Here is a 23,969-nt window from a genome sequence, read left to right as displayed (position 1 = left end):
TAGTTCAAGCAAGGCTCAGCAATGGATTTGGAGGCCAGACATCTCAAATGAGTTATTCAACAAGTCCACTAGGCAGGCTTTTGTAGACGCTTTTACGGAAGGAAAATACTATGTGCGTTTCCCTGTCGCCACACCGTTTGTGAATGATTATAACACAACATGTTTCTGCTGTTTGCCTGGAGCTGCTGAGTTTGTACCTAGAGATCTGTATTCCCCATTGAACAGCTTTCCAAATTTCCTGTTTGCTGCCAATTTTCCTGTTTGCTTGTTTGAGAACTGCTCAGGGAAGTTCAGTCATTAAATGCACCATCATTTTCGCTGAATGCTTAAAAAAATACAGATATTATGTTTTCCAAGAGAGTTTCCTGGAAAGCACTTGCTCTAAGATTTCTCCTTTGGTTACTTCACTGCCAGATGAGTTAAGAAGCAGATAGTAATCTTTAAATTTGAGATGAACAATATAAAACAGTCTTTCTATCCCTAGTTAAAAATTGAATTGAGTTAAATTATGCCCTTGTGTTGGATTGCCTTTAAGTGACAATTAAAAACTTGCAGTGTGAAGTAAATATTGATGACTTATGATTACTTTAATTGTTTTTTCCATCTGTATTCCTTGTTGATTAGCAAGGTGATTTCTGTTTGCTTTACCAGTAATTACAAAATCTGCTGTAATGAGTTGTTCCCAAACAGCACTGAAATCCAATTTGTATTCTTGGGAAATTATCCTAAAAGCATGCGAATTTCATCTAGTTTCTGTTCAGAAAAGCACACAGGAACAGAATGACAAAAATACGGCCAAGGCAAAGTAAAAATAATGTAGCTTGTCACTTGGAGAAGCATCTTACGAGTGAACTTATTAGTGCTCTCTGCGAGTTATCAAAAATCTACGGGTTTCAACAGCGTACTATTACTTCAGAATTCTTTTTTGACTAGTTTTCTTCCAGTTCCTCAAAGCAAATGCTCATGTGGGATTTTTGAAGATGTCTCAGTGCACAGTCTTCTGGGCCCCTGCTGATGGCATAAACCTCCCAGACAAATAATAGGAAAGAGAATCCCTCTCCAGAAGCCAGGGAGCTTGGTTTTGAAGAGGAGAAAAAAAAAAAAAAAAAAAAAAAAAAAAAAAAGCTGGTTTATTACATATTGGCTAATTCAAGATAAGTGAAAAAAAAAATTCCACATGAAGATGAGATAAGTGGTTTTAATGTGTGTTAGCAGGTCAGCCGATGCTGTAAATCTCCCTGCTGCCTCCCTCCCCACGTTTTATCTCAACATAACACATGCAAAAACATCCAAATGTCTTGTCTTATCTTGGTTTGCACCTCATGTCGGTTACCACATAGATGCTAAAAGGAGAGCAACCAGGTTTTGCCAGGAAGAAGCACAAGCTTGGTTTCAGACAAGGCACAGCAGGACAAAGAACGCTGCAGCTGGAGGAAAAGGGACAGTAAACGGAGGTGAGGAGAAAAGTCCAGCAGTAAGGGTAGCTCACTGCCTGCCTATGCCTTGTGAAATTGTTGCAATATGAAGAATTACTGGAATTACTGAAGAATTTCAATTACTGAGGGAGAATTTCAACTTTTGAAAGCGGTGTTAAAAACTCGTTTGAACTCAGATTCTGCTGAACTAAGTTTACCGACCATGTGGTTTTTTTGAAGTTATTTAAAGATGGAGCACATTTCAATGTCCTTTTTTAGAAGAATATGCTTTAAAAGAAAATAATGAATAAAACCCTGGAGCTCTTGCATGCAGCTTGCTTGGCCCTTTCCATTACTGTGAGTGCAGCAGCCAAATTCCTTATACAGTGATGTTCTCCCTTGCACGGAGGATCAGAGCTGGGAGGGACATGTAAACTGGATTTAACACTCCAGACAGAGTCCCACACGCTCTGCAGGGATGGGGAGGATTGTCCTACCGTTCGTCTCCCTGATGACCGGCAACTTTGCAACCTCAACTGTTGCAGACTGAAAAACATCTTCCCACCACCCCTGGCGGCTCCATCTGGGATGACCAGGCACAGCTCAAGAGACTGGTGCCAGGAGGAGGGGGAAGGAAGAAGAGAAGGGAGAGAAGCAGCCTGCAGAGGGGTCAGGGATTCTTTATTGGGGGGGGGGGGGGGGAGAGATCAAAGGAATTGGGATGAAATTGGAAAGCTGGGCCCCAGTGGTGTAGAGACTTTGTGCTGGCCTCCTACCCTGGTATGACTGGTTTTGGGGTGCTTTGTGCTAAGGCAAATGAAGATGAGGATTCCTACTTGTAGTATGTACTCCTACTTGTACCGTTGTCCTTTCTGGCAGAAATTGGGGATCCTCTAATTCTTCCGACTCTCTCTCCATCCTAGCATATTCAATACAATATCAAGATCAATCAGGTTCAAGAATCCAACTAAACAGAGATGATTTTCAATGCTAAGACTGTCATATTTCCCATATCAACTTGGTATTTTTCATATTGATTTGGAACATCTGATTAAATAAGTGCTTCAGGGAATCAAACAAATCCAGAACAGCACCTTGTGGAAACAACCCAAAAAGATTTTTCTCTTTTTTTTTTTATTTTATTTTTTTTTATCATGTCATATGTAAGTAGGGTTGATCCTAATCCTGCCCAGAAATAAGCACGCCTTCAGCTCAGCACCTCAACTCCCACCGGCCGGGATGGAAATGCAGCAGAGCTAAGGGGCCTGAACTCCCAGGGAAATGTTCTCTCAGTAATCACTATGCGAACCTCTGGCATTATAACGCTATCTTCAAATAATAAATAATAATCAAGCATATTCCCATCTACTCCTGACAACAGCGTTCAGCATCAGGAAGGTACCCTGGGATGAATCGTGCTGTGTTTTTGAGATCTTTGTAAGGGGAGACTATCTTTCCTCTTCAGCTGCCCTAAATCAAGGCTGTCTCCGCATGGCATCTGGATGAGAAGCAGAACGTAGTTGATGATGAAGAAATTCTTTTGCTCTAAATCCCAGTAGAAATAACAAGACTTTTCAAGGCAGATGCACCTGCACAGCCACCACTGCTGCAACAAGGAGAAAGACTTTGGGTCTTGGCCAAGGTTTGGCTGATCAAGGAGTGTCATGTGGTCCCCAAAAGTCACAGCGATCCCTCTGCCATCCCTACCCAGTGCTGATAAACAGGACCCAGAGGTCTGGCAAAGGTGTCTGTTTGCAGTGGAAAGGTGAATTGAGACAAGCTGAAAATCCATCTGGAAAGGGTGGGGTGGGAAAACTGCAAATCAATAAGTCAGTTTGCCATCTCGCTGGATGTAAACTCGCAGCAGCAGGTCGTTCGACTCGCCCTCAGAAATTTGCTGAGGTTTAATTCTTGATTCACAGCCATCTGCCTTGGGAATTGACTGGAGTTGTTAGAAAAGCCTGAGCAGGTGTAAAGGAGGCGACAGATTAAGAGAACAGCGAGACGTAAAGAGGTTCTTCTGGAAACTGCCAGGAAGCAATTAGGATGGAGGAATGATTTATTTAAAAGCATTTAAGCCAACAGGAGTGACACATGCTGTTTGCAACAAGGCTGCCCTCTGAAAAGGAAATATTGCCTCAAAAAGCATGGACATGAGGACCAGGAAACAAGCTGAGAAGATGGAATATTAATAGAGTTTCACAGACTTAGTTTGAGTAGTAGATGGGGAAACAAAAAATAAGAAAAGAAGAGGAAGTGTCCCAAAGGAAAAAAAACCCATGAGTGGGTGATGTAAAAGCCTTTTTTAACTTGAGTTATAAGAAGCAGCATTGGGCTTTCCAGGAGATAATTTTTGTTTATAATTAATCTAGGCGCTCGTGTAGCCCGTCACATTATGATACATGAGAGGACTCCACAAGCAGTAATGAACTCCGCTGCTGGTGAGGGAAGCTGTTCATTAACTCGTTTACAGATGCGCTTTCATCTCCATGCCATGGACTAACTTCAGAGCAGCCCTAAGGAGTTCGTAGTCTTTACCTGAACGTGAGCGTTGTGATTCAAAGGAATAGGTAGCAGAGGTGGGAATTTGGTTTAGGTCACCTTAGCCTCTCTCTAGTATCCTAATTTGAAGACTTTCCTTTAACTTTATGCCCTTCATTCATAACATGCAATTTCTGGATTGGCAGGTGCAATCATACAGTTAGGCATCTATATGGCAGAAAATGCAACGTCAGAATGAAAGGGTAACAAGATATTTAAAAAAAAAAAAAAAGCAATAATAAATGTCTGCTCAGAAATGGTAGACGATAAAGGGAATACCAACCTCATTACAAGCCCTTTTCTCCCGAAAGTATTATTTCAGAGTGGCAACAAGAAGTTCCATGTATTTCAATTTATTTGCAAATTCCCCTTTCCCTGTAGTTTTTCCAGTTTGCACTTGGGGTACAGACCTAATTTTGTTCCTTTTTAAATCAAGGGGAGCAACTTGGGACCACAGGTCTGCTCTTAAATATACTGGGCTGCCGCTCAGGCTGTGAAGATTTATTTGGGTAATCCTATCCTTGGCAGCAATGGACAGGAGAAACCTGACTGCATTGAAAAGAGGCACCCAAAGTAATCCAAGATCTCTTTCTTCTACTTTTTTTTTTTTAAAAAAAGCACAATTAGGGAAGGAGAGACAGGTGTTCCTGGGGCACACAAAAAGCTATTTGAAAGCACTGGGAGCCTGCATTAGCTGAAACTGCTCATTTAAATAAGTGGCCAGAGCTTTCAACTCAGCTGCTGTGTTCCTTTTCGAATGTCCTTTTTTTTTCCCCTGCTCCCTCCCCTCTAATTTGAACAAGCAGGTTAATTTGACGAAATCCCTTGCTGCATAAAACATATGCTGTTGCCCAAACCGGGAAGGAGGTCTCCTCTTCTCCCTGAGACAGCAGCTTGCAGGCTATCGCTCACAGCTGTGTGCTGCAGCAGGCAGACATTTAGTAGAGGTTCTCGTTGTTCTCCTGGGTTTTAGGATTTCTATGACTAGCCAAGGAGGATTTTTACTGTTGCTCAGGCAGAACTCCTTGTTCCCTGGGCTCTGCTATTAATTCATCTCAGTGGTGATCTGGGGTTAATTCAAAAATGCTGTCTATGCCGAATAGCATCTGCCTTTGAATGGTGCTGCTCAGATCTGCTTCCAGCTCAGTCCAGTGGATGCTCGCCGGTTATCTGAAATTATGTGTTTTTAGGCTGGTGGGAAGGAACGTGAAAAAGAGAGGAGCGGCCCCTATTCCAGCTCAAACTCACCTCCTCGTATAGGAAACTCTGTCAGCCTCAGGTGAAACACTGCTCCCAAAGTCTGCGCCCTTCGGATTACCGCCGCCAGCATAATTTCATGGCTAGGGAGTCTGTGTGTGCTACTGATATGCTAGTAAAATGTATGCATATAAGAAGGAACCCCACTACTGTTATAAATGCAATAGCTCCTTGGGAAAAAGAGCCTCATCTTTTGATTAAAGACCGTTTCCCCTGTGTGTGCTGAAAGGAAGCTGCCTTATTGCACTTCCTACTTTATAATTGTTTTTCTGCAGCCTTAAAATTCTCTTCTGACAGCTTTACTGGAGTTTACATTGGTTTACAACACTGATTTTTTAAGTCATTGTCAGATAATGAAGACATATATACCTATTGTATAACTTTATCTCTCTGTGTTTATAATGAACAATTTTAATAGTCCGAAAATGCTGCATATCTGTTAACAGATGAATTACTGTAGGCACCAATGTGAACACACTGGGAACCTAACACTACGCAGGTGCCACCTGGGTACAAATACATGAGCTGTATTTCCCATCTCAAGAACGACAATATTCCACTAAAGTAGTAAAAAAAAAAAGTGAAAAACCATCCTGATTCCTGGACAAGACAGGTTTTGCCGAAATATAATCTAGTAGTGGATTGTCAAAATAATTAAGAAATTGAGACATTACTCTCATTAGAACATATTAGCAATAACTTTGAACAGTTATCCGTGAGGCTAGCCTCTCTTCAAAGAACATTGCCTCTGTTCTAGCAGTCGAAATTCATTGATTCTTCTTGATTTTGCCCTGGAAACACATATGAATGTCATATAGCGGGGCACTCGAGACCTGTGCTGCTAATGCCGCTAAGCCACATAGATAACAGGAGGCTGGCCTTCAAAACACCAGCCACAGGCCCGGTAATCCCCATGGCTGGTATTTCTAGTGTTCAATGCAGCTACAAGATTTAAAATCTCACATTTTTACCTTGAGCATAACACTGAAAAAGGCAAAAATGGAAGCTGTGGCGTTCATTTATCTCTCCCTTTACCCAGCTCCAGGAGGCTGTCATACAAACCATTGTAAAATCTGTATCTAAAAAAAGTTTATAAAGATAAACTTGCATATAGAAATATGTAGCAATATAGAAATCTGTAGCAATACAGAACTACAGAAATACAGGTCTATAGGTATGTAGATATAATATATTTACAGATATAGTATATTTATAGACACATAGATAAAACTATCTCTGGGCAAAGAAAGTAAGGAACAGGGGTAAAAAACTTCCCTAAATGCCAGAAGCAGAGAGAGCTCAACACCCTCTGTCTTTCTACAATGGCAAGAAGAAGCCAAGGTATGTAGGTAACATCAACGTGGCTTTGCCTGGAGCCTGAGCTGGGAAACTCTGCTGTTCAGCTGGGCAGTAAATGCTGTCTGTCAGGGTTTCCACTCTTTTGGATTGGAATAAATTTTAGGAAGTTACTGACAGTGCTGAGGCTGGGCTCTTGTTGGGCTGTGCTGAGACGACCTGAAGAAAGCAAAAGGGAAGAGCTGCCACGCGATTGAAATCCTAGCCCGTGTGATTGGCGAGGCTTTTGCCGTTAATGTCTGCGCAGACAGGATTGCATACGCTGATTTATGAGGACCACTCCCCACCTTAGGGACTCTCATTGCTGGCCAGGTTGTACACTGGGGTTCACGCTGGATAGACAATTCCAGGGACAACATTGTCCTGGGAACTTCAGAGGCACCAAATGAAAAGCAAGCCAAGGGGATAAGGAACAGTCTAGAGCTAACGTGGAGGATATTATTACTTGATTAAGTTAAGGGTTAGGAAAGTTTAGATGGAAAGCTGTGAAGGTTTCTTAGTAAGATCTAGCAGATTCTGGAAAGACCCTCAAGGGAAAGGCTAGAAGTAGAGCATCTGCAAATGAGAACAATAATAAGGCTTCTTGGGTCCGAAGAAGTGCACAGGAGGATGAGAGACTCCGTAGCTTGCCTGTTAGCACACATGCCTGTGAAAGGTGAAGGTGAGGTGAAAGCTCTAGCCCAACAGCAAGTTGTGCATTTCATGGGAAATGGTTCCAGGCAATAGTGACTCCTTAGGATTCACCTGCTCTCCACGATGTTACAGTGCTGCATGGTCTTCAGAGTCTGGGTTTTTTTCTTCTGAAAAACCTATAAAACTGTTTTCAAACAGATACTCAAAGGATCAGAAATGTGTGCCATATTGTGAGTCTGGAGGTTACATTGACCCTGGAGGTGCTTTCTGGGTGCCAGCACGTTTCTGATACCGAGCAGAGCACAAAGCAGAATCTTAAAGCAGCTCTGGGCTGCACAGCCTTGTAACAGGAAAAAAAAGGTAACAGAAACAGCTGACTTCACCTTTTGCTGTGATTATGTGGGGCAGTCAGCACCAATTTTGAACACTGCTTGATTTTTTTCCTAAAAATAGCCTTCCGGGTCACTTTTAATCAAGTCCAAATGGCCAAGTCTCTGTGTTAGTAATTCTCCTATAAACAAAATTTGACGGGGATACCTTCAAAACCAACATCCAAGCACTTAAACAAGTTGTCTCAAACTGAGTTCTGACTCCAGGCCTTGTAAATCATTGCCAAATATCACACAGCTTCACGGCCTAATCCTCTGAAGAGATATCTAATGCTGCGTAAATCTGTGTCAGGAGGACAACAGCACCTGTGATGTGTTTCAGGGTGACATTTACGGGACTCCAAAGAAACTGGTAACCCTCTCAGATCCGTAGTCTGGTCTTGCAGGATTTGAACAGAATGTTTTCTGCCTCGAGAGAAAGGGGAGTTATAGGACACAAATCCAGGATGAGTGAGGAAGCATGCAGATGCACAAGGCAGTGTGAAGACCTTGAGAAGATCTGACTTTCAGTCAGTGGGGGTGAAGCTAGCAAAGAAGGGTGTTGGGTGCTTTCTCATTAATTTTCTTTTAAATGTCTACATTCATTTTACAAATGAGTGAGCTTCCCTTGGTATGTGAGTGTGTGGATTTTGGTTTCTATCACTGAGCATGCTATCATTGAGCTGTTTTTCTTATACCTCCAGCCTTTCTGGATAGGAAGCTCCAAGGCTTTGTGGGGTTAAGAACGTTTTTGGCACTAAACTTTCCACCAAAGACAGAAATACGTGCCACAGTGTTAGTCCTATCATGATATCTCAATAATGCCAGTTATATTACAGTTTTAAGATGACTTATTTGAATGGCTTTAGTATATAAGTGTGCTGTGCATTTGCTTACTGCTATTAGACAAATCCTTCAGCCCTTTCTCATTATTTAGGCAACAGTAAGTCAATGAGGAGAGTGAATGAATGGAGAAGGCTTTGGACTGTATGTTAATGCAACTTCAGGGTACAGGATGTAATCAAGGCTGGTAAGAAATAGGGAAGGCAGAAAATGGGTGCTGCCTCAGACTGGAAGCACTGGTGAGTTTAAGATGGTTTTTAAGTCAAACCCAGACTTTGACTTTTAACTGTGAGCATTGACTGAGGAGGATTTAGGTGAAAGAAACATGTCAAACCTAGGGCATTGCTTACTGTGAAATAACTTCTTAGGCATGCTCATGTCACGGGTTCAGATCTGCTTTCTTAGAGATGGAAGCAAAGGCTTCACTGGTGATTTTCACCTCCCCCGTGTCTAAGGGGCCTAAGACATCAGACCTTGAATCCAGTCTGCCTGTCTACCGTGATGGTTTTATAGCACACTCGCCACTAAAATGCACAAGTGTTTATTAGGACCTTCCTTCCACGTCAGCCGCTGGGTCTGTACACAAGAAGTGAGTTCGTGTCACACCTTGTTAAAGAGTGACATGTTAACGAGTGACAGCCAGCCTCTGTGCCACTTAGTAGTCTGCAGAGGTGGGCTGTCTTCTCCCGGCAGAAACCAGCCCGCTGCATCCAGCCCAACCTTGGTGTCTCTGAGACCTCCTGCCCTTAGGCTTGCTGTCACCCACATGCCACAATAAAGCCATCAATAGGTAAATAATTTAACAAATTGAACAAGTTTTACAAAGATGCTTAGCTGTGCAGACAGTGCTTGTACATAAATGAATGCATATTCAGGAGAAAGGTTGCTCCGCAGAGGACACTAGCTTGCGACTTAGGGGACCAGGATCGTCTTATCCTGCTTTATCACAAACCTCATGGGTGATGCTGGGCTGGTCAGCCAGCAGCGGGGTTCACAGGAAAATATCATCCCATCCTAAAATGAAAAGGAAGGGTTCCCACCAGAGCTGTCTGTCTTCATGGGGGAGACTAAAGTTGCCTTTTACATTAAGCACTTATTTTTTATATAGTGTAGAAGAATCCCTGGTTTTAAACTCAGCTGCTATCTTTAAAATGGCAATAAAGCACCCTCCTTCCAGATAAGCATTCAACACCCACATTGGTGAGTGTGAGATAATCCGATACTACGATAACTGGGGCTGTCAAAACAGCTAAAGTAAGATGGGAGTAAGGGAACCGTGATGAACAATACACAGAGGTCTTGCTCTTCTAAGAAAATAATAGTTTATAATATCTAGCAGTTAATTTTGCTTCTTTTTTGAATACATGCAAGTTGGCATGATACCTGTGGTGTTGGAGAGCTGTTTGTTTCTCCTTGCTCGGTAAGAATTCAGGCTGTGAACGCTGATTTGAGCATGTGAAACCCAATTGCTCCATGTGTTTGTTAATCTGACCCATAATATTCACTGCCATTCAGTTCATCCAGACTCCAATCCTGTGCCTGATAGCATCTGCATTTCTGACCAGCTGGGCACTGCAAAAGGTCTGAGAACATGAAGAGCATTGGAACCCCTCCATGCTGTCTCCAGATTCGGAAATAGATAATTTATTTCAAATAAATAGTCTTTGAGAAGTATGAACCTCAACGTTGAGCACCTGTCAAGTTTCCTTCTCCTTCAGAGGCTGTGCAGAAACCAGAAAAAGTGAAAAAGCACAGAATCAAGGTGTCATGCACAGCATTCTTTTAGAGTCTATGGTATAAAGTCACGGCTATCAGCAATCTAGAAGACTTGTTTCTAATCAGTAAGTTTAAGATTAGTAATTGAACAGTAATGCTAAAATCTTTTATCTCTGCTAGAAATGGTTAGATCTTACAGGTGCTTTCATCCAGAAAGCCCTAAATTATAACACTTACGTGACTCATATTTTCAATAGTGGAAGATGCACACATACTGAGGAGTGTACAGGAAACCTACAGCACAGGCATCACAGAGCAGTGGTTTTGTACTAGTGATCTCCTTTCTCATCCACTTTGTGCAAGGTGACATTAAGAGGATTTCTGGGTGCTTAGTTGAAGAAAACCAACAACTTTGAAAGTCTGTATTTCTATAAATTTTGCATTAACATGAAAACAAAAGTTTTGTGAGTTGGTAAGAGTTCTGTATATGTGTGGATATAAAAATATCCTTTTTTCTGTGTAGGTTTAATTTAATGGCTTCCATTTAAGATTTTTTTTTTTCCACTGTTTCACTAACTAGCTGTTTCTTTTCAGGAAGGAAAGTCAGAGGAGAAGGAAAATGGCAGGATTGTACTAACGGATTGGATTTTTGCTTCGTGTCTCCATTCAGGTCTCTTTAATAAGCCTCATCGCCAATACACTTGGATACTCTGAAATGGGTCCCATTAAGTCCCTCAGGACCCTCCGAGCTCTGCGACCATTAAGAGCGTTGTCACGATTTGAAGGGATGAGGGTAAGAGTATATAAAGCATCGATCAAAGCTCAACCGTGTGACATCAAGCATGTAACAGCAAACTGTTGCATGTGGTTTTGTCTTTGTTTTGTCTGCAGAAGGAAATGAATGATAATGCTGTATCAAAATCAGAAATAATTCCTTTGTCTTGATTGCAATTGTATCATTATAGCTTTATCCTCTGGCGGATTTAATGATAAACTAATCCTGCTGCCTAACTTGTCATATTGCACTTTAAAAAACAGCTTTTTGGCCAAGGAAGCATCTGGCTAACAATTACCTCTCAATTATAAGGCGTATCAGGGGAATAACCAAGCTACAAGTTTGCTCCCTGCTTTTGACATGTATTACAATGAGTCTGACTGGGAAAGTTCTTAAGGACTTTTTCACTAATAATTAAAGCAAAAATTAGAAATGCTAAAGATAGGGAAAGCAAATGGATGAATATATAAAATCTTTCCTTTGAACAGATTGCAGTTTTCATGTGGAATGTCAGGATTAACATTAACACCATGTAACTTGTGTTTGTTGCTCCATCTTGTGCATTGACCTCTTTCCTTTCTGCGTTCCTTTGCCAGCATGGCTATATCCACACAGCATACCTGTTTATTTGTTAAGCCTACCTGCTCCAGTAATCAATTATTCTCTAGATAAGCACTTTATTTAACTCCTTGCACCATGCTGGACTTGCAGATGATGACAACTGTGTTCTGTATGAGCTGAGGGTACAGCTAATCTTGCAGATTGTATAGCAAGATAAAGCAAATCTGTGACAAAATTAAATGTGAAACAACCTACACTGTCTGACAATCCCAAATCTCTCTACTAGGCCAATGAAAATGCTACAGCTTTCGTACTGAGGTATATTCAGGGTAAAGCTTTCCTCTAGACAAAATTTTGGTCCGAATCATCAGTGACTAATACGTGTAGTTCATGCACTGAGCTCCAAGCAATTAACTGTTCTTTTTGCAATACCCTTGCAGTAGGGCAGACCGAAGGCTAGAGAGCCTAACGACCAAGATAACCCAGGAAATATGGTGACAGAGCAATTTTTGAAAACCCTGTACCAATGCTTTGCCTATTCTGTGGAAGACCGGAATTGGGGATCTATGGCTTTATCCCACAGTCCTTGTGATTATCTAAATGACATTATTTTTGTGGGTGAAGATCAGACAAATCTAGTTGCAAACGACTGTCCTTTCTGTTAGTACTGAGACAAAAAGATTCAAAAGGCTTTATTCATCTCGGCACCCAAACCTGAATTGTTTTGTTCACCACACTCTTTTCAGCAAACACGGGCAATATTTTACAGGTTATTCACAAAATAAAACAAAAGCAAGCTGCAGATACTCAGCTGGCACAAAGTGATGTTGCACTACCGACATTAATTAAAGCTCTCACTCCTATGTCATCCGATGACCTCACCCCAAGTCTTTATTAAACATTCGCAAATTGAGCAAAAGCTGATATCAACAAAAGCTGCACTAGTTTAACTACCAGCGTGATTTGTGAACGGACTTTCCCAAATCAATTTAAATCTGGCTTATGAAGGCTTAGCTTCTACTGGTGGATTTGCAAGTTCAAGCAAAACCCCTTTAACATATTCTAAGCTGACATAAGAATGTTCACTCGTGACTTTGCATCAGTTTAACTAAATTGGATTCAAACCTGAAAAGCAGTGGGAAGGCTAGCCCAAAGCATCAGAGAAGTGAGACTGAAATAGGAAAGAGAGAATGTGAAAAAGTTCGCATCTCTATCTGAGAATAGCCAGAGGTTGGCTTGGTGGAGATCTTACGTGGCATAGACACTTGCATCAGCCCTGCAAGTTTGCTTCTTAACGTGCTCATACTTGCAGGCTCCCCTGGTCCCTGACCCAACATCCCTTTTCTTCCCTGTACCATTGCTGCAGCTGAAATATGTTCAGTCATTCTGAGCTATTGGAGGTAGTGAATTAGCTTGTAAACTGTGATAAATTGTAATTGAGAATACGTGCTATTGGAAAATCAAATCATTTTATTTTTAGTTTGTCTAACCACACTTAACATGACTAGGGACAGTTAGACCTTTCATTATTAGGAGTTCATATGCTCCAAAATGCACAGGAAAATTGCCAGCGCAGTGATGGATTAAATAATGATAATGTTGAGAAGCAAACACTGACAGTAAGACAATAATAATAGTTTGCTCTATTATAATGTCTTTTTCTTGAATAACTGAAAGATCTCTGCATGGCTAGAACAGAAGCAAGAAAGTTGTCATTTATACTGCAGTAAGACACTTTATTTCTTTGACGCTCTACCTAAATTTCAGAAACAATTGGTCCTGAGGCAAAGGCACGGAGTAGGACTCTTATGCCCAAGAGGACCTGTTTCCATCAGACTTCAGCCCTTTCCCCGTCTTCAAACAGGCTGGGACCCGAGTTTGACACAAGTCCCAGCAGCTCCCATGAGAGGTCTGCAAAATAAGGCTGACCTGTTGCCATCTTGCCCCTCTGTCCCCAGAAAAGATCCCAGTAAGACCAGTATCCCACCTGACAGTTACCGTAGACCCTGGAGTTTTCCATACTCGTGCCACCACCCTGCCTCGCCCACTGCGTTCCAGGCAGCATTAGAGCCCAGCGTAAATTAACTTAAGTCTGCCTGTCATGAATCATGAAGTCTCCCATGTCTCCTCATTTGTTGTCCATCGGGGAGTTGTTTCAGAGGTGCCACTTCCCTGCAAGTTTCTTCCCAGCAAGCGAGGTTATTGCAGTATTTTAAAAGGTTGAGTGGGATGATGATATACCTTTTAATGTGAAAATGATACTAGGCAAAGTCATGGTGAGGCTGCTACAAGATACATGCAGGAAAGAAATAGCGTAATTAATGCTAGTTAGCATGATTTCATGGGAATAGTTCTTGTAAATCCGATATGTTCCTTTGATTTGATTACAAATTATGCTGATGACGGTAACTGTGCTGATATAATACCCTTAGATTTCAGAGAGGAATCTGATACCACGGGACATTGTGATGAAAACACAGGCTTTGTACCAAGCCAAGTAAACATATTTTAAATTAATTTTAAATGGCTGATGGATCTCAAAAAATAATTGTAAACAGTGATGACACTGTAAATTTGGTGATGAGTGTCTCAGGGTGAGGGATCCTTCAGAATAAGAACTGTCCTTAATCTGGACTTTAACAGCATCTGGAAGGAAATATAAAATCTTTGCTGACAACACACAAAGTGAGCGGAGTAGTAAGTGATATTACGGATAAGGGAATTATACTGACTGATCTGGATCACCGTGAAGAACAGATCAATTGTACAACATGCATTTTAATAAAACCACGTACGTCGTACACCTCGGGAGGAGGAAAGTAGGTCACCCTGGGGGACGTTTCTTGGAAAACAGCAGCTGAGAAAGACTTAGGGATTGGGATGACTGTTCAACAGGACACAAGCTTTTGGGCAGGTCCAATAAATGAGGTGACTATTGCAATCCCTCAGTATGTAGGGAAATAACCCAGCAAGCAGAGGGAGAGGGCAGTACTTCAATACTAGAATTCCACAAAACTGCTGCAAATGGGGTGGTAAAAATGGGAAAGTCTCTGCAGGGAGCTGTGAGCGTGATTAGAAATCTGAAGAAATCATGACAGTTAGAAAGAAGCTCTGTTTTTTTAATTTTTTTAATTACCCAAAGCAACATTCACTGGTAACTCACATGCAGTGAAGATGGGAATAATAGGAGAAGATATCTAACAGCAGATGACTAGTGCCTCAAGTTCAACAAATTCAACCTAAAAATACAGCACCTCTTTCTAACAGTGAGGGCAAAGGACACCGGGAATAGATTATCTAATAATAAAATTTTTGTCCATTATTTGACATCAATGACACTGTAAATTAGATGTCTTTGCAAAAGCTGCGCCCAGGCTTGGCTAGGAGTTATAGCCTGGGGGTGAAATTACTGTGGGAAGTCTGGTGGGGTCTGTTGTAGCAAAGGGAGGATTTAACACGTTATGCAAGTCTATCCCCAGATTTAAAATCTGAATCAGCTTTGGCTGAGGAGGTGGCCCGTGAGATCAGGAGAGCTGGGGGCCGGGCACAGACTATAGATTTGCACCACTGTGGATTAGGGCAGAGGGTGGCTCAGTTTCTAGGCTGTCCCTAACAAAGGCACCTGGAAGGTGGTTTCAGCTATAAAGGTATTTATGGAAACCAAGAGGCGTGAAACCTTTTCTTATACGTGGCTATGTATGTTGCTATTCCTAGATGCAGCAGAAATTCAGCCCTTTCCATGGCAAGGTTTGCAGCTGAACTTTTCACATGAATTTATGATAATAACTTGCCTTTATGTATCCAGGTCTTTAAGTCTTCTCACTTGCCTCAGTGCAAATCAGGAGTGCTTCCAGCAGACCAAATGCCATCATGCTGGTGTAAGAGCAGAAGCAGCGAGAGAAGAATAAACCCCCCTGTTAATAATTCATTTGGAGAGGAGTTACAGGATTTGCTTCAGCTTCATGTCGTGTTCTGTTATCTACAAGTCATCGAACATAATTCAGAAGAAAGAAAAAAGCAGGATGCAGGCATGGCCATCACTTGCACTGCTGAAACCCACTGGATGGCTGTGTCCTGTCACAGGGCTTGTGGGCAGGAGCTGGGTTCAGCACTGTATAGGTGCAGTGGCTTTTTGCTGGCAGGGATTAAAATTGAACAAAAATATTGTCCCACATAGCAGCAAATGACAGCTACTTCGACAAGGGCCAGGGCTATATCCAAATAAGTCCTTGATTTGGAAATTATCTGGCATTTTCGTTAACATAGTAAACTTGGTCTTAAAACAATGAAGTTAGAAATTGATTAACATCCAAAACTGAAAGATAAAATCAGCAAAAAAAAAAAAAAAAGGCAATTGAAAAGTCATCAGGAATGGGCCTATACAGAAAAAAAATTTTAAATGGTCAAGCAGCTTTTCCTGTGTGAAAATTAGCTTCATTCATAAATGCACAAAATACAAATCTGAGTTTTGAAAGATCTACATAATTTTGTATTGTATATTGTAGAAGAAGCTGCTGCTATATATGCATGAAACCCATTTTACTCTTCCGGGTATTTTTCTTCCTCAGCAATGCAAAAATGATGGGGAAACGACCGTTACATTATTAGCTTGTCAGAAAATTGGACACTAATACAAGAGAAAACGAGATCTGACATTTTCCATAATCAGATTCACAATAGAATAAAATTTAATTTTTATGGATCAATATCACCTTGTCTCAGTTTCGGAAATGTAGATGGAGAAGAGGAAGAGCTTAGTGTCTGCCTACCAGATTTTAATCACCAAAGCATGATAGAGATGGAGACAAATTCATGTAGTGGGGCTGGTGTCTGCTGCAATGCTGTCAGGCAGCTTTGCCTGCACCATGTAACGGCAGCATCTCCAAAAGCTGTGAATATGGAGAAACCTTGTTGACACAGGAAGGAGAAAACTACGTTTTGCGATAGCGTTCTTCCCTCAGAAAATATCTTTAGTATAATGTTTGGCATGCATAAACACCTTAATGTTCAAAACAGTAAATGATGTGCGTCTTGCCTGGTTGATGTACTGGTATTATAATGCTGCATTCAAACCTGGCAGCTGTAGAGGGTCTGTGGATCGTCTGAAATTATCATTTCTTTTGCGTGGCTTCAGGATGGTGTCCATTGCCAGTGCCATCATTCCCACACCTTAAAAGCTCCTTTTGCTTTTCATTTTTATGATTTTACACAGGGGTTTACAGCCCCGCCTGGGTTGGTGTGTAGGAACTTTACAGCATGTCACAGGAAAAAATAATGCATTTTTTGTTAAATTAGAATGGTTTCACTGTTTTAATCATGCATACTGATCAGACAGGGGAAGCTGGCTTTGTACAGTATGTCTCAATCAGTTGTTATTTAAATAAGCAAAATTTATCACAGCTAGAGTTCACATCCCAAGGACTATGGAGACCTGAGTTCAGTAAAAGATTTCAGAAATCTTTTTTTGTCTCTTCTCAGACACTGTGATGTACCCCAGCTGTTTCCAATTAATCGTATGATTATGAGAGATAGTTTGACTGAGAGGTCAAGATGACTTCACAGATTGCTCCTGAATTAAAAGATTCCTCTCAAAAAACCATCATCCCATGCGTGGGATGCCAACAGATTAACTTTTCAGTTACAAAAGGAAAAAAAATAATCATGCGTGAAGCCTTTAATGGTGGTCTGGCTCCTTAGGTAGTGTTAGTAGTTATCCACCTGTCACCATGTGAGGGTTAAGCCTAGTTAATCAAGGGTGCACAACAGGTTGTTAGTTAAGTGCCTATATAAGTGCTGACATTAATTCTGGTTTTCCTCTCCTGTTTCCCCCAAGGTGGTGGTCAATGCCCTCGTGGGAGCCATCCCTTCCATCATGAACGTTCTGCTCGTCTGCCTCATCTTCTGGCTCATCTTTAGCATCATGGGAGTGAACCTGTTTGCTGGGAAGTTTGGGAAGTGCATTAATAAGACAGAAGGAGATATGCCTTTAGACTCTAAAATTATTAACAACATGAGTGACTGTATACTCTATAATGTGTCAGGCACGTTTTACTGGACAAAAGTTAAAGTTAACTTCGATAATGTTGGTGCTGGGTACCTGGCTCTGCTACAAGTGGTAAGTGTGACCGCCAGAAACTCATGGGAATATGTCACTTGTTCCCATTGAAATCATCAGTTTAAAGACTCAAGTTAGCCTCTATGCTTTTCTGGGATTTTCAGCCTTACGCATCAGGGGAATGTCTTTCATCAAGTGTAAATGAGTCATATTTGGCTTATTAATTTGGCCTAGACATATTTATGGCAGCTTCTGGTTTTAATCTGAATTTCTGCTGCATCACTAATATAGTCCCCTGGGAGGTGATTGGACTCTTGAGGTGAATTGAAGACCGCTTTGTCAATATTGTAATCCAGAGCAAAGTTCAGTTCCAGAAACAAAAAGTCATGGTCCAGGAAGGCTTGTTCATGCAGACAGAGCGCACTGGCCTTCCTGAACAGCCTGGGACTTCACTATACCCTGCTGGAAAAAAAATGAAGTTGCAGTGCCTTCAGTTACTCAGCTGAAGTTATTGCATAAAGCTGTAGTCACAGAGGAATCTTAATTTACAGTCCTCTGCTCACCTTCCATGGAGATGTTCAAGAAGGACACTGGTGCCTCTCATTCTGGTTCCTCACCTCATTTCCACCTGCTAAACGTAACGAGTCAGACTGAACCTAACTATGAAACATGGTGGTGATCAGATTGCTGTAATGCCATACAGCCTGGTCTAGCTGGAAGGGTGGCGAAAGCATGTCAGAGAAGAGACTTGAGGTTCAAAGGTGATGGCTATAATTGATCTACAAAGACAGAAGTAAGCCACTTGTACAATTTTTTCGGCAGCAAATGTAAAACACGGATAAACGGGTTGTATGAGCTGAGATTTACTGCGTTGTGATGCAGCACAATCTAATGGATAGCCACAGGAGACTCCATCTTCTTGTCCAGGCTCTGCTGCTGGACTGCTGAGTGATTTTAGACTAATTGCTTTGTGTTTCAATTCCATGGGGCCCTCATGTAAAATAGTGGTAATGATACTTATTTCCATTGTTCCTAATTTGCTCTGAAGCCTAGCGATGACAAGGGCTGGATATGCACTAGGAGTGTTTGTTGTGTTGCATTTTACGTACGCAGAGTTAAACAAGTCCCTTGCTACTTCCTTGGACTTTCTTGAAGCGCCTGTGATGGCATTCCTTGCTTCTTGGATAAAGATTTGCATTCTTGGAGCTTAATTCGGTGGTCACATATAGACATCCACCCTTCGCAACGAGTAGAGTACTGCCCTGGGCCCCACCTGCCCTTCCAAGCAGGCACGTGCCTCCCACACGTCCCCATCAGATCTGCCAGCCCTTCTCCTTCCCATGATGCAAGTTTGCTTTCTCCCAGATGTTTTTTTCCTCTGTCGCAGATACATGAAATAGCTCCATGAAGTAGGTTTCCTTTCTTGTAGAAATGCTTATCATTCTGTACTCTGTTCCTGGTACACATACACTTTAGCTTGCGATCTTCTGACCACTGCCCATTGAGTCTTTGCTTTCATACCCTCTGGAAGGCAGAAAGGTTAGAATGGGCACAACTACTGCTGGTTCTTTCCATGACATAAAGCTGAACTTGCTGAGAGCAAGAGCTTTTATCTTTTGCATGTAATTATGATATTCAGCTCACCCATGCAGGGTAGATTAATTCACTTTGAACATCTTTAATTAGATTTTCCGTTCTATATAGCGCTTTCTTTGTCTTTTAGTTAAACATCCAATCTAGCTAAGCAAATATTTCCAGTTATAAAATACTGTGCCTTACCTGAAGCTTTTTATCTTCTCCATGACTGCATAAAAGGTGCTTAGTTTGTTTGGTGAAAAAATGCCATCAGAGTAGTAGTTATTCCTTCACCATTTCTTCTATAAGACTCACACTTCACCTTTCTGAAAATCTGAAACTTTTCATAAGCTGGCATTGCCTAAGGAGTATCCTGAAGCAGTCTATTCTACTATTCTGCAGTATCAGTTCCTGGGCACTTGGCACTGGTGATACTGGTTGCGTTCAGCAGGTGGGACTGCCTTCTGTTAGGATCAGTGACGGCAGAAGAAACATAACTGGTCGTAAGGTGGATCTTGGCACACGTATGAAGGGATGATTTAGTACTGCTCTTTTCCAGCTGGAAATGAACTTAATGACCCTGCAGATTTCTTTCAAAGCTATGATCCTGTATTGGGTAGCAAAGAAGTAGATTTTCCAGTTGCAGAAGGACAAAAGAGGTGCCATAAATGTAGAGGCTGTGCAGGCTGAACAAACCGGTTATGGCAGAAAATAAGGGAGCCCTAAAACCTTTCTCAGCTTCTATGGCAGGTGCTGGCTCCTTCTTTGAGGAGGAAAGGCAGGAGCCAGATGCCATTAAGGGATTGATTTTAACTTTCATCCTGCACCTGGAGCTCTTATGTCTGCTGCTAGCGACAGTCTTAGGCAATAAAGTGTGAAGATGACAGCCACAGAGAAGGGACCCAAACATCTGGATCTCCTTTGCCAGACTCCAGCTGAGGAGTGTTGGTTACAGGTGCTCCTTGCCAAATATCCTCCATATGGGGTCACATTTCATGAGCAAACTACCGTAGGAATTGCAGGGGATCAGTTAACAGTCAGCTTTCCTAAAGAGACAGACACATCCAGGCATCTTTGCGCACACTGAGACAGCGCGTAGCAATGATGAAATAAGCCTTTTGGTTACAATCCTCCAGGATCCAAAATATGAGCTTTTAAGTGGGACTTGTCTTTTGACTGTTGACATTTTCAGCTGCTGCAACACACTCTTTAAGTGACTCTAAAGTTACCATTGGATGCCTGAATGTGTCTGAAAATTCAAATGGAAATATGTAAAACAAATCTGTCAGTCTAACGTTCTGCCTTCACTTCTACAGCATCCTTGAAAGAAATGAGAAGTTGCTACTACGGAAACCTTAAAGCTTACTACTATCCAGAGGCAAACTTTCTGACAACGTAGTTGAGAACTGCGTGAAACTTTCCCCAAATATCCTTTCCTATTTTCCTACCTTGTTTAGGATCCATCCTGTTCTTCTGAAGATGTTACTTTGAATCAATGAGTCTGAGAAAATTTTCATGTGAAGTGGACAGTCAAGTTTCAAGCTTCTCCAACTAATAAACAGGCTGTCTCAAAACAGATTACTAAAACAGGAGGTAGTCTCTGCTCACTCTACAAGCAAGAGAAATGCCTCATTCACAGGGAGGAAAAGATCTTCATTATCGAGACTTTTTAATTTGCAAGAAGGATGTTTCACTCTTCTGGGGATTTAACACCCTTAACACCCTAATCTATTAGGAAAAAATTATTGCTACAACCCAGTGCTTCAGTAATGCTTTTCCTATATTCCAGAATTGCTTTGCAGATTGTAGCACCTATGTTCTATAAATCTGTATTTGAGCTAAACAAAGAAACATCTTAAATTTCCGGTTGGAGTTTTGCATTTCCCTTGCAGAATCCTTCCTTTCACGTTGTGATCACCACAGATTTTTTTGCAATGTATCTTGAAGTTTCAGCAACCTATTGAAGAACACCAAGGAAACAAGTGGTCTCTCATGCAGCATCTGGCTTGCTTGGAAAAGTTCTCCTTAGACAGGAAAAGAATTACATCTAATATGTCCTACAACTCTTTGTCACTCTGGGACTCCAGATAAGGAATGGAAAGATAACAGAAGCACTCCTAGACCAGTGCAGCGATCAGGAGCTGTAGAGTTAAATCACCCCCTCATGCCAGGTTCGAAGTCATGACCGAGCTCGTAAATCAGCTACAAAATGGTCATGAGACAGCGGCGTGTGTCTAAAGTTACTGAGTTACACGATCTCTTGGCCTTCTGTAAACTGTAATACTGGATTTTATTTTCACGGTGGATGCAAAATGTGCAAAAAATCCGTGCTTCTGAACAAACCATAAATTGGTGCACCAGGGTAGATTTCGCCGGATGCCCAAAGATCAGGAGTAAGCAGTATTTCCATGAGGAATTCCTGGTGGAAATTCAAGGAGAGCAGAGGCAGTGCCCTTGGAGCCCACATAGCCCAGCACAGTGCAAACCTCTGGAATGCTCTGGTGGGTCCAGTGCTTGGGGGTGCCCTTGCCAGCAAATCATCTTAATGCAAAATAAACATAGAACAAATGTTTGGTATAAAATTGCTGTTATGATGAAGTCGAACAAACCGACAAATTCAACAGAAAAGCCAGCAGATAGTGAGTTATCCTAGCCAACTCAAATATATGTAGTTTGGCTGTACTGTTGGTGGCTGTGGTTTCGCTTTCAGAAGTTTCTCTTGCCCATAGTAATGCTTAAAGAAGCATTTCAGAAATGCGAAGACCAGTATTTCTGCCGTCAGAAGCAGACATTTTTATTGCACTACTGCAGTCCCTTTCTAGACACACACACCCCTTGCAGATTTAATGCCTTGTTTTATTTTAAGGCACCATTTGGTTATACAATAAATGGTTTGAGGGCAGCTAGTGCCATCCCACCTATCCCCCTCCCCACCAATTTACTGCATTGCAACTCTAACCACCAGTCAAATAACAAAATATAATCCCATCCCAAGATGAGTTTATCGGTAGATAATCTCATCACATGACAGTTTCAGTAGAAAATGGTGTTTCTCTGGATAGCTTCCAGACAGGATAATATCACAAACACTCCCATGAAGATATTGTCACTTCCTTATCCAGAGTGTAAGTGGTTACTAATTCCAGATAAATAATTTCTTTCCCCAGTGTTATATTTCTTCCATTCTCAGTATCTTTTACCCTCTGCAGATGAAGTGTCTAGGGAAGCTTTCCAGAAGCCGTATGGATTTTTAATTCTCTTACTTCTGGACAACTGGGAAAACCAGAAAATCACAGTACTTCATTCTCTTAATATTTATTTTTGTCAGATCACTTCATCATCTGTTATCACTATAAACCACTGCGCCTTGGCAGTAGAGTCTCTTGTGTCTGTGGTACACATCGAGGGGTAAAATAGCTACTCAAGGGAAAAGATTTCCTCCCAAGTGGGAGAAAAGTACAGGCTAAGATCATATCATTTTGTGACACAGGGAAAGGATTTCTTGTTTCATCCTGTCCACCCTTCTTGAACAGCACTTTGAGCTGGAAGCTGCAAGCAACTGTAACGACACTAGAAAATCTTTCATCAGATTAGAAGAGAAGAGCAAAAAAAGGAACATATTAGAACAGTTAAGGAGGATCAGCATGACAGGTTCAAATAATTATTTGTTTCAATAAAACTGCTGAATATTCCTGTAAACACTTTACATCCAAAGTGGTTTTTTTTTAACACAGTACCATGGAATAGATTTTCCAAAGGGTTCTGATTTGGGGGATTTGATCTCTTTCAACCGATAGATAAAAATGAATGTAACCTTTCAAACATTATTTTATATATACTTTCATGAGAAATATGGTTGACCTCTTGTACAACATTTTCCTTTGGCTCAGCAGCCTTCAGAGGGAAATGGGAAGGCAGTGTAACCTCCAGGATTTAATTTAATAATAGAGAGTGTATAATGGAGCATTTCTAAAACCGCTCGATGTACCCAGCTCAACACAAATGCCTGGGTTTCTCCTGGGAACCACTGGCCAAGTTCCTGTTAGCGTTATCTGGAATTGTGTGCCTACACAGGCAGGAGAAAATTCAACCTAAGTGTCAGTAGGATGCAAAAAAATATTGGGCGTGGATCTGTCATGCATGCTAGTGTAAATCTGTTTAAATAAATAAACCTAAAAACGCCTCATTATCTGCTCACACTGATATTAAATCCAGTGAAAGTCTAAATGGGTCAGAAGTCAAATGAGAAACAATCCCAGAGAACTAAAAAAAGTCAATGTGGCTTAGGCCAGAGTCAGACCTAATGCCAGGCATGTTTGGCATCAGGCTGTGTCTAATTAAGAGGTATATATTGAGAGCAAAGAGTCATGGTTTTGCTACAGAATAGTAAAAATCATTTCTACATGTTTCTCCTAGGAGAGTTATGACTGCCCTTTCTCCATTGCACGTTCCAGAAAGAGGCACTGACTTCTGTGGAATCCCTCCTTGTTTAAACAATTAAGAAAAAAAAAAAGTAATTTTTTTTTAAAATTAAAAAAAAAAAATAAAAATCTGAACAGTAAAGCAGATTGAATTTCCAGGGCCAGGCTCACAGCAGGTTTTGATTGCCTTTGCGCCTTTCAAGTCAGCTGTGATTTATGTGACTCCCTGGGCTTTGGCGCTGCCTTGATTTACCCTGTTTTAAAAAAGGGCAGAATCCAAGCTTCAGTGGGAATCTACAATGTAGTCACTGCCCATCAGTCTGAACAAGCAATATGGATGGGATCCAGCTCACCTGGTCCGAGACTTGTGCAGGACAGCACTCTGAGTTGTCCTGTGTAGCTATATCTCTTCATTACTTGAAATTCTGAAGGTCAAAGCTTCCAAAGATTTAA

General features: G+C 41.4%; 1 protein-coding gene across 4 annotated transcripts in view; it reads left to right on the top strand.

The window, feature by feature from the left end:
* Positions 1 to 23,969, top strand: part of SCN5A (sodium voltage-gated channel alpha subunit 5) — a 216,444-nt gene that overhangs the window by 184,930 nt on the left and 7,545 nt on the right. For all 4 annotated transcript variants that reach the window (XM_049798505.1, XM_049798504.1, XM_049798503.1 and 1 more), the window contains 2 exons: positions 10,800 to 10,922; positions 17,299 to 17,580. In XM_049798505.1, coding sequence (XP_049654462.1) covers positions 10,800 to 10,922; positions 17,299 to 17,580 — 405 coding nt within the window. The remainder of the gene's footprint in view (positions 1 to 10,799; positions 10,923 to 17,298; positions 17,581 to 23,969) is intronic.

This window comes from Accipiter gentilis, chromosome 4 (genome assembly GCF_929443795.1).
Source record: "Accipiter gentilis chromosome 4, bAccGen1.1, whole genome shotgun sequence".
Lineage (NCBI taxonomy): Eukaryota > Metazoa > Chordata > Aves > Accipitriformes > Accipitridae > Astur > Astur gentilis.
The sequence above is the reverse complement of the archived record's forward strand: the minus strand, read 5'-3'. Positions and strand labels throughout refer to the sequence as shown.